The sequence below is a fragment of the Ochotona curzoniae genome, unplaced genomic scaffold (assembly GCF_017591425.1).
Source record: "Ochotona curzoniae isolate NIBS_2020 unplaced genomic scaffold, NIBS_Ocur_1.0 contig_3819, whole genome shotgun sequence".
In the NCBI taxonomy this organism is placed as follows: domain Eukaryota; kingdom Metazoa; phylum Chordata; class Mammalia; order Lagomorpha; family Ochotonidae; genus Ochotona; species Ochotona curzoniae.
In genome coordinates this window covers 27,805,776-27,817,918 of record NW_024466004.1, presented here as the reverse complement: position 1 = coordinate 27,817,918, position 12,143 = coordinate 27,805,776, and the positions used below count along the sequence as shown (strand labels likewise).

Here is a 12,143-nt window from a genome sequence, read left to right as displayed (position 1 = left end):
TTTTATATTGTTAGAAAATAGTCCTCCTAACACTCACCTTATACAATAATGTCAGTGTCCAACTTGTTTTGCAATGTCTTATCGCATCCTACTCCACCCTACCTTTTATGGATTTTCTACAAAGTTTCTTCACACATAATTCAAAAAAGTAGTTTTTATAACTGTGACTCTGCAAATACAGTGCATGATTATTAATTTTGTATAAATATATACCTTTTTAAAAAAATGCTTACTTTAATTGAAAAGGCAGAGTTATACAGACAGAAGGAGAGAAACAGAGAGAGAGATTCCATTGCTGGTTTTTACTCTTTGCAACCCAGGAACGCAAAGAGGGTTTCTCCACCCAGGGGTACTAGGGTTAAGGATTTGAGTCAGCTTCCGCTGCTTTCCCCAGCTGCCAGCATGGAGCACAATCAGAAGTGGAGCAGTCATGATCTAAACTGGCAAGCTGGCACTGCAGGGAGAAGCTTAGTGTGCTACACCACTGTGTGGGTCCCAAAATATACTTCTACACATAGTCTTCAAAAGATTGGAAGCTTTTGCATTTTGCAAGAATTATAAAGTGAGAGTATCTGTTTTTCAGAGTAATGGGGATTTATTATTAAATATTCTTATAAAATCTGCACTTTCGTGAAAATGCATATAGACTAAAGTGTAATAAGTCATCTTATTATATGCAATTTTTACAAGCAAACCATCCTCATCCACAAAGATAAATAACAATGGGAAGTTATAGGAACTCCCAAACAAATTCAAGTTGGAGGATTCAATTCAGCTGCCTTAACTCAACTCAAATTTTAATACTACCAAGGCAGTTATCTAAATTCAATGTGCTGTTACCAAATGGAAAATGCAACAAAGACAAAAGCAATTTAAATAGGCTATGGAGAATGGAATTTCACAGTATCCCTATATAGTTAGGCTTAAAAGATGGCTTTCAGTGAAGTAAAAAGAAATCATAATTTTACTAACGAGGGAGTACACTCATACAAAATATTGTACTATATAAACTGCCACTCATTGCAAAATGAGTCCTTACAATTTTATTTAAAATCCAGAAGACAATCTTCCAAGTGATATGGGCCAAGTGGGGAGCTAGCCAGTGAGTAAAGAAGCTGAGAAGCTTCCAGCTACTCTGTGCCTTTGCTACACACTACTCAAACCCCACCCCCTTACAGATTATCCATACACTCATTTTTCCATGATGCCCCTGGCCCTTTGCATAATGCAGAAAACATCTTGATGAACACATGATGAGCGTGCGTATACTAAGATCCACACGGACGTGCCATGAAACCTCCCTAAACATCATCACATGCTCAAACTCTTTCCACTCTATATTTAGTTAGGGCACTACCTCCTTCTGGATAAAGGGAAAAACCTGAACTTGGGTGAGCAAGAACCAGCACCAAAAGATTCCATTCAGAGGAGGTCACCCCCATGCACTTCCAATTGTACAATCTCTTTGCATAAATCCTGTTTTCAATCTTGCCCTCTGTCCTTATCTCTGCTTTTAGTTCTTCTCTCACACAGAAACAAGAATTTGGAGCAAATTCAGGTAAGGCTGTCTATCCAGTCCACAATATGTACAACACAAATGATCAATTAAAGTGGTTTGAGCTAATGGTGACATCTTAAAATAAGGCTGGACAGCAAATAATAATCAGTATTTTTGTTAGACTTAATAAAGGGCATATTTACAAATTAGATATTCTTTGGTTTATATATAATGTAACATAAAGTATGAACATCAATTTTCCTCACCAATTTTACAGACTACATAGACTTGTCTGTTATATCAATCAAGATAAAGATTTACTTCATAAAACTTTACTCATTCTTATTGCTCTTCCTATATCAACACACATAAACACATATATACACACTTGTTTATCATGTTTCTACTGAAAATAGAGGTCAGAGGAATAAGGGAAGGATGAGTAATGCAGTATTTTGCTTAATACTTAGTTATTCTCTTGAAGATGACTGTACAAAAATCTGGTTACAGTACCCTTGGACTGGAAAGGCAATTCATTGAAGTTCCTCAATTATCTAAGGAGATTATTTCAAAGAAATATGACTTTATGCTTAAAGTATGTGTTTTAAAAAATAATTCAAAGTGATTGCAATTTACAGTGCTTACACTTCAGTTTTTTTTGGGGGGGTCTGGTAACTATAAAATCCATCTACGTTTTCATGATATGGTCTATAATGATAATCACTGCTAATACCATGCCATCAGGGAAAGTACTGTTAAAGACACAGTAAATCTGCCCAAGTGTGCAGGAATACCTAGTCTTACCATCAAGTTTGCACAAGGCCAACTTTATTAATTATTTGTGCCTTTAGTCTCTAAAGGAATATATGATGTCCACATGTAAATGTAGAGGCAGCCAAATCAAAATATTCATGAAACTACAGGAGGATATTTTAGCTTTACTTTTTCTAGCACTACATGACTGCATGAAAATAATATATTCTGTCAGGATCTTATATACAACCAAAGGTGGAAGTAAAAACTTTATTGAAAACAAAATAAATTATTTTTCGACATACTTTCTTTTTCACAAGAAAAAAATGAACATATGCTAGCATCAGGTTTAATAATACAGATGTGCATTATTTTCATGTAATGCTTGCTAACTAAGCAATGCAATACAGAACTGAAGATTTAAACTATGTTTTAATTTACAACCAAAGAAGGTGTGCAGCACCTCCAAAAGAGCAGCTGAGTGAAGTTTCACCTGGAATTGTTTTGTCAGCCACAATCCCAGTGGTCTCTCCAGCTAATAGCAGCTCAAAGTGACCTTTACCTCCTTGTTATTTCTATGCATGAGAGAGAAGAAAGGGGAAATCTTTGTTCACTGTGACAGCTCTGCTACTTGTGCTTGCTAGAAATATAATTATATTTGAGCTCATGATTTGAATTTTATCCATTATTTCCACTAAGTCACGACCGTCATTCTTCCTGAAATAAAGTTTTAAAATCATCTGCTTATGCATCTAATGAGTGCTGAGCAAGGCAGAACCCATGAGTTTGCTGTTCCTGAAAGCAGATGGACTAACTGTCAAAATTCAAAAAACTAAAAAAGACTGATGAGTTCATACTGCTATAAATTAGATGAAAATGTCAGTGTCCTCATTAATTCAACTTTTACCTATTAAAGAGGTTATTAAAATTCTATAATGGGTATAGATGTTCACCTTATTTTTATCTATATAAGAACCAGGAATGAGCTTCTCCTGAAACTTAATTTTTGAAACACAATGATTAACCACAATAGGTGCAAACATTGACTCAATAAAGTTCACAACAACATGATAGCAATTATAGAAAAAAAAGCATGGATTCTAACCACTTTGTCCTCCTTTGGGAAAGCATCCAAGGAAGCAGAGGAGAGAAAGAAGAAAAAAGAAGAAAAAAATCAGCCACAGATAAGTAATTTGTTACAAGAAAAACAAATTATTTTTAAAGTGCTAAAATCCAGGTATTTTGGGAAGCTCGTGTTTACTCTTTCTTAAAAATACCCATGAAAATGCACTTCTGGGCCTTGCTTTACTTTAAATAAGAGGTGAACAATATAGTTCGATAAATTTTTAGAATTACAATGAGTAAATCTGAATTCCAAATATTCTTCAGAAAGGAAGATTACCTTACTACCACGTGTAGTCCACCTATTTTTGAAATGTTTAAGAATCCAAAATTGTAGGAATAATTTGATTTAAATTATTGTAAAATATTTTTAGTCATAATTTTATAGTCACAAATTTGGAACAGAAACTATTTTTAGTAAATAAAACTGGAAGAGAAACAAACAATGTTCATTTGTGATACATATTTCAATATTTATATCAGAGGAAAGACAGTTTATGTATTTTTTAATTCAATGCTCAAGACAAAATACTTAACTGTGCTTTCAATTTGTTCTGTTTTTCAAGTTTGGATGGGTTTAGTAACCCAGGCTATTATAGGTTTGTATGTTTTTTACAAAGCATCAACACTTTCCCAGCTCAATTCGCTTTAAGCATTTTCCCGATTTTATAAGCTGAGCTTGGCCCTAATGATTTTATTTGATCAATAGTTCACAATTTTGCAATTGGTTTGCCTAAAAGCTGTAATGGGAAGGCTATAGCATTCAATATCTGTGGGTGCTCCGTCCCATCAAGCGCTCAGGAACAGGCACCTGCTTGTTCACTGCTAGCAGCTATGTCTTCACCATAGGGTTGTTAGACATTGTGTACACTAATTAGTTCATCTAGGAATACTGGACAAAAGGGGGAGACTGATAAGTAAACCTTGTGAACTTTCTACATGCCAAAAGCTATCTTACTACCTTACTTTGTTTATAAATGCCTTAAGGTTATAAATTAAGATTTATAGTTAATGAATCACTTTTAGGAGTGAAAAAGAAAATCTATGCAATCATAACAATAGAACCCCAAAAGAAATGAAGTATACATATTATATGAGACTAGGTTTTACTTATTTTTATTTAACTTTAGTAATATCCATACAAGATAATTCATACTATCTAGTTTTACTGATAATACAACTGTTGTCCAGAGAGCTTATTGCCAGATGGAAAAATAGTCTCATCTTAAAGTATAAACTGTATCACTCAAAGAGCTTCAATTCCATTTGAAGGGAATTCTAGGATATCCTGCTCAGAGCTCAGATTACTAAAGAACATAATGTTATCTGGAAGGCTTATATTAATTTTAACTGCAATTAAAATTGTGGTTTTCCAAACTTGGAAAACACTGAGAGTGCCTAAAGCTTTCATGTTTGTTTAGGTATATGAGAATTCCCAACCATTTAATATTATGCTACAGAACTATGTAAAAAAAAGCTGACCCATATTTTTCTAGAATTAATTATATGTGCTAACATATGGGATATGATAAAGTACAACATGGATATGTAAACTGAACTAAATATTTTTTAGAATCATTCTACTAATAAGAAATCAAGAGCTATTTATTTCAAGCAGATAGATGGCTTTTACTTACACCAAATATAAAACTAGAGGATAATACATTTCATAGAGAAAAAAACGAAAAGGAGAAATCTCACATCAAATAGGATTTGATATACTATTTAAAAATGCACACAATTTTCATGAAATAAGTTTGGCACTATGTGTCTTTAGTGTGACAGTAAATCCGAAATTGTCCTGAAAAAGGTTAGTCAATGTAATATAGCATTTTGAGTTAACATTAATGACATACATTTTACCTTCAATCATTTTGAAAACTAATGTTGTAGCAGCTAAATGTAGCATTTTATAAGAAAAAATGATCATACCAATTCTCATGCGTTTTATAATTCATGAGAATACTGAATGTACATTTACTGCATTCTTCAGAAAATAAGTGTTCTTTCCCATATACGCCCCTGGTTGATAATAGGACTCATTCGTTAAGGTGCATGTATTTGGAAAGAACCTCCACTAGTTATTTTTCATCTTTATGATACTACATCAATTTAATACGAAACATGAAAAATGGGGAAGGAAAAGATTAATTTTCCTGTTTATGCGTATCTCTTCTTTCTAACATGCCTGTATACACTTGGGAGAACTAATGATTTTTACGCACATTCACAGCACCACTCACTTCTGTGAGATACTTACGTTGTTTGATCGAAGAGACACGCGGCCTCCACATCTGGCACAAAACTTGGTGCGGCAATACGAACAGAGATGGCCGCACCCATCAGCAAACTTTGTTTTATGGCAGATTCCGCACGTAGGAGCATCGTCTTTGTGCTCGCCCTGGTAACGCCGTGCTTCTTCCCCTATTTTTCTCACTTGTTCCTTGTAACTTTCAAACTGCTGATGCAATCTCCTGGGCAAAAGAGAAAATGGCAGCAAACTAAGTAAACAGTGGAAATGCTTGATAGTTATTTTAACTAAAAAAAAACATTCGGTTGTTCCACCTTCTTCCACTAACCTTACCTCCAAAAATAACAGATTAGCATGTATCACTCTAGTACTAATACTGCTTTCCATACGTGTGTGTTGATTTTAATTTTTGTATCAATATAATTTTTTATTCTACTTTCCATGAAAGTTTTCAGATAGTCAGGTATGTCACAAAATAATAATAATAAAATCTACGGCTATGCCTCTTCTTTTCATTAATCCAAGTCTTTCAATCCTAAATTTCTACAAATAGAACCATTCTTGGTTAGAATAGAATATTATGACAACTAGGGAATTCCCAAAAGTACAGAAGTATTGGCTTGGTAAACTCAGAGTGTTTTCCTCTATCTAGCTATTCCACCAAAAGAGAAACTCCTGAGAAATGGCTAAAAAATGCATCCATGTGTGAGCTAGTTTGCTGGACTCTAGTGTTCTTTGGGAGTTTGCTGGATGGAAGTAATTTCCTGGACTGAGTACATGAATGCAATTATTAAGAGTTTAGCTTGACAGCCTACATGTAACATAACTTTAGGGAACTGGCACTCAATGGAAATAGAATCAAGTTACATCCAAGTAAGGCAGCATTTAAAGCATTGAGATCTCATTATATCTTTCCTTTTAGCATCTAATAGTTCTGAATAAGCAGAAATTCAGTAATTACTTCCTGCTCACCAATTGACCCTCTTTTATTTGAACCTCCACAATTAAAGCACACATACATGCACTAGCAAGTAACACAGTTTAATGTCTAAGTCCTACCTCAGCTTATACAAAATACTTAATGAATGCAAGAACCTCTGACCAATTTAACAAAATGCTATTATATCTGTTAAATTTTTAAAATAATCTATTCATGAGGCAAACAAAGACAGGAATGCTGACAGAGCTCCCAACTGCTGGTTCACTCATTTGAATGCTCACTTACAGCTAGGGTTTGGCCTTGAACCAGAGCTATTATTACAGGTGTCAGACACCTACTTTCCTGAGACACAACTTACTGCCTTCCATGGTTTGCATTGGAAGGAAGCTGGAACTGATGTCAAGAACCAGTACTCAAACCCAGGCACTGAAATAGGGGATGTGAGGGTCTCAACTGGCAACTTAACTATTAAGCCATAGACCTTCCCCTATTATTTTGTACAGTGCTAGTAACATTAATCTAGACTCACATTAGTAGAAACAATCTTGGATGTCATATTTCAAATGTTATGCAAAATCATACCGAAATACTAGAGCTATCATTAAAGAAATGATTGAGCAATAGGAACAAGAAGATACCTCCAATCAAAGAAACAGAAAACGAACTCCAAGCATACATGCAGTACATGAAAAACATTTGTTATGAGATTTACTAAATCAAATCTAAGTAAATACACATGAGACAGAAAAGCTAGGTAAAGCCAGAGTTTCTCTATAATTTTCTATAATATAAACCATAATTTAGTATGAGTATTGATCAAACATCCAGTAAATGTCTCCTTATTTATTTTCACATTTACTTGAGAGGCAGATAGCAAGGGAGAGAGTGAAAGAAAGCACAAATAAATGATCTTTCACAGGATAGTTTACTCCCCAAATGTCTGCAATAACCGGAATTGAGCCAGGCACAAACCAGAAACCTGGAACTCTTGGCAAAAACCAGGCACTCTGGACATTATCTATGGGCTCACAGGGTATGCATTAGAAGGAAGGTGCAATAAAAATGACACCTAGACTCAACTCAGCTACTTTGATATGGAATACAATTGCCCCCAGAGGCTTCAAGGCTGAGCCAAAAGCTTGCCCCTCATTAGACACTGTAGACTTTATATATGATTTCTGTTGCAATGCATCTACGCTTGTAGCCAGAGTAATCCTAGATAACGTGTAAAACATGAGTGTGATATATTCTTAGAATACTTATTTACAGCAGTTGATGGCAGATCAAATTAGGCTGTGAATCAGTCAGTTAACTCAGATAAAACTATACTTTATGCCTACAGATGATGGTTTAGAAGCCTGAGCCTCTTTGTGCTTTTCTTTTAAAAGTAACACTTCTTTTCCTTTACCTAAAAGGCCAAGAGAGAGAAATCTTTCAGCTTCTAGTTCACTCCTGAATGGCTAAAGCAGCAGAGATAGAATAGTCCAATGCCAGAACCCAGAACTCCATTTGAGTTTGTCAGGTGGGCGGTTAGGGGAGAAGCACTCGACCCATCATCTGCTGCCTCCCAACATGCATGGGTAGAAAACTGTATCCGAAGTTGTGAAGCCACCACTCCAAATGGCATTGTTATAGGGAACACGGGCTTCCCAAGCTGTGGCTTACTGTACTGAGCAACAACACCAGCCCCTCCTTGTGTTTCAAAGTTAAAAATACACTCTTACATATCTTATACACCTCAATCAAAAGGATATCTCATGAAATTTTTGTATGATAAATTTATGTGTGTTTCTGAGTACATACATAAACAAGGGCATTGATCACTGATATAATGCTTTATTGAAATCTCTTAGCATTTAATCATATATAAAATTATTAGCATTTCTCTAAATTATACCTATCTTCTTCCAAACAGTAAAGTATTAGATATGCACAGGTTAGGGCCTGTCGCGGTGGCCAAGCGACTTAAGTAATCATGTGGTGCACACCAGGATCCCATGTAGGCACTAGTTCTAATCCCAGCATCCAGCTTCCAAACCAGCCCTCTGCATGTGGCCTGGGAAAGCAATCAAGAACTGCCCAAAGTCTTGGCACCCTGACCCACGTGTGGAAGACCTGGAAGAGGCTCCTGGTCACTGGCTTTGGATCGGTGCAATTCCAGCCATTGCAGCCACTTGGTGAGTAAATCAACAGGCAGAAGATCTTCCTCTCTGTCTCTCCTCCTCTTCTCTGTACATCAGATTTTCCAATAAAAAATAAAATAAATCTTAAAAAATGAACAGGTTAGATAGTTATGACTTATTTACTAAGTAATAGCTTCTGTACACTTCCTGAATGGAAAATTTATACAAACTATAATTTTTTAGACTATGAAAAATTGACAAGCTCATAGTGGGGAATAAATATCCTGAAACCTTATTTACTGAAAATACTCGGAATTTTGGAGAAAATATTTTACAAAATAACTTCTAATGCATGTTGAAGCTGGAGAGAAAGCATACAAAATCCTGAAGGGATAAAGATGAAATAGGAACAGTATTTCAGAAAACTAGCAAGCTCTACAGAAACATGGCTGTCCTAAGGAAACTTACTGAGGTTCTGTGAACAAGTGACTATATGCAGAAATCAAAATAAAAGTTACCATTTGACCATCAAAAAAAATTGAAACACAGTCTATGATATCCAGAACAGTAGCAGGGAAAACATGGAGTTGGAAACAAAAATCAACGTAAAACAAGAATTTAAATAAATAAATACATAGACATAAACTAACCAGAAATATCAGAAATTATACTATGAGGTAGTAGGAACAATCCAACACAATGGGACCTCCAAGTGTAATGAATTACAGCTTTATCAAATGACAAAAAACTTCACATTAGATTATAAATGTAGCTAAGTGATGTTTAGAACAGCTATGCTCAAAATATAGACAGAATATTTGAAATAAAAATATATATTCCAGGGAGATATAAAAAGAACAAATATGTAAGCAAACAACAACAAAAACCATAGTATTTAAGTTCTTGTTGTACATAATTATTCCAAACTTGATTACTTAACATAATATACAAAGCAAAAAGAAAAGTTTATAATACTAGATAGATACATGTACGTTGGTAGGAAATTATTGGATGCCTCTTTCTCTAAATCATTGATCAAGCACTCAAAAAGTAAATAGTGGTATTAGATAGTAGAATAACACAATTAACAAGTTTAATTATTTGAATAAAAAAGTACATACTGACATGCATATCACGTCACATATACATAAATAGGTGTATTTGTCCAGTAGATTAAACTTTCATGTTGAGTTTTCTGTTTCTCACTAAAATATAACACTTATAACAAACATATATACACTTTAATACATATTTTTTCATCCAGATGTGAAACTTATCCAAATCTCTGGGCTTCAAATTTTCAAAGTGTTTTGTTTCCTAACCTAAATACTTAGGGTCTTATGAAGCATGAAAACCCTCAAAAATACATTGGAAATGTGTACTATAAAAAATGTTATGTGCAGATTTCAACATAAACTTAACTATTAATTGGAACAAACTTGTAGGAGCTTCATTATATGTATTATTTTTCTTTATACTTTACAAACATGCATTTAATATTTCATACTGAAGAGGAAAAATAAGTATATCTCAACAGATATAACTGAATAGAAACAATGCTTTTTAAAAAGATTTACTTATTTTTATTACAAAATCAGATATACAGAGAGGAGGAAAGACAGAGAGGAAGATCTTCCATCCAATGATTCACTCCCAAAATGACTGCAATGGCCGGTGCTGTGCCAATCAGGAGCCAGGAGGCAGAAACTTCCTCTTGGTCTCCCACACGGGTGCAGGATCCCAACGCTTTGGGCCATCTTCGACTGCTTTCCCAGGCCACAAGCAGGGAGCTGGGTGGGAAGTGGAGCTGATGGGATTAGAGCCGGTGCCCATATGGAATCTCTGCACGTTCAAGGCGAGGAGTTTAGCCGCTAGGCCATGCCGCTGGGCACATCAATGTTGTTTAGAATAAAAATACAGATGATTTCAGTAGCATAAAATATACAAAACTAACTGCCATTAATTTTAATAAGAAATGTATAATTTTAAATGCAGAATAATTTCATACAGTATTATTCTCTTTATTTTCACACAATGTGTCTATTTTTTCAACTGAGTTACAGGAAGCAGACAGAGAGGGAAAGCTCCCATTTGCTGGTTCTCTCCATGAATTCCTGTAACAGCCAGGAATTCAGAAGGCAAGAGCCAGGTACTCAACACAGGTGTCTTAACCTAGGCAGAATTGAAATGCCCCTCCCATTTTACTGATAAAGAAGCTAGGGGTCTCAGGACGGGGCGTCTCATGCCTGGATTCCGGACGGCCGCCATGGGCACATGGTGAGCCGTCCTCCCCGGGCCTGCTGGGTTTCGGGGGCCGCTTCCTTCGGGGTGAGTAGACCGAGGGGGGGAGGCCTCCGGGACTGGGCAGGTCCGGCACCCAGCCACCGCCCTCATTGGGCGGTGAAGGGGATTTGGGAGGGGCGCGACCTTGGGCCTGGGAATTTTAAACCTCCAGCTGCCTCCCGGCAGCTGGTGGGTCTCAGGACGGGGCGTCTCATGCCTGGATTCCGGACGGCCGCCATGGGCACATGGTGAGCCGTTCTCGGGCGGCCAGTGCGCCATTGGTGCCAGGCTCCGCCTGCTGGCCGCCCGGCTGGGGAGCTCTGGGGATTTGGTTCTTTGAGTTGCTGCTTAATTAGCTCCAGGTTGAACCCATTGTGCTTCTTGGACCTGAAAGAGGCAGTAACTCTTCCTTAGCAAAACTTGTAATCACTAATAATTCTGAGCACCAAATACCAGTCATGCAGAAGCTATGGCTTGGGGCTTGCCCTGCACAAGTAGCTCCAACAGTTGGCCAATGTGTCAACTGGTAATGGAACAGAGTAGATTAGGCACGACTGAGCAAACCTTAGCCCACAAGTAAAACTAGAAACCAGGAGGGAGCAGAGGTCATGCCGAGCTAGGCTCTTGTACCTGCTGGTCTGTGGGAGCCTGGGACGCTGAGTCACAGTGTCTAAGGCAGAGTTCGGGACAGGGGAGGGGTTGTGCCAAGCTGAGTCAGAGCATCCATTGGCAGGCATGTGATCTATGCCTGGGAACGGACCCGGTTGGGGAGCAAAGGGGACAACCCTAGCTGGGCTGAGGTTCCCACCAAGAGGCGCGTGGCCTGGAAGGGGGCTGCGTTCTGATCTGGAAACAGTTGTAGTCTCCCTTGGCACAAGTGTGGACTGGGATTGGATGCACCGAACTGGGCCGGACCCCGACTCCCCCTGGTGTTCTGGAGGACCAGGGCAGATGTGGGATGGACTAGGCAGGGTCTCAAACCCCTACTGAGCCATGTGTGAGCCATACGTGGGTATGGACAAACCATGGCTGGGCTGGAACATCCAACAGCAAGCACCAGATTGGGTTGAAGGCCAGTCAGGAAAAGACCACAGTTCCTGCTATGACAGGAGGTGGACTGAGTAGGGTTGGCTCATGGACCCACTGGTAAGCGTGAAACCTGGCATTGGGAGA

At 37.4% G+C, this 12,143-nt stretch overlaps 1 protein-coding gene across 1 annotated transcript in view; it reads right to left on the bottom strand.

Moving 5' to 3' along the window:
• RIMS1 (regulating synaptic membrane exocytosis 1) overlaps positions 1 to 12,143 on the bottom strand; it is a 446,205-nt gene that overhangs the window by 243,426 nt on the left and 190,636 nt on the right. Inside the window, 2 exon segments of the mRNA XM_040983625.1 lie at positions 3,357 to 3,368; positions 5,634 to 5,847. Of these exon segments, the coding sequence (XP_040839559.1) occupies positions 3,357 to 3,368; positions 5,634 to 5,847 (226 nt within the window).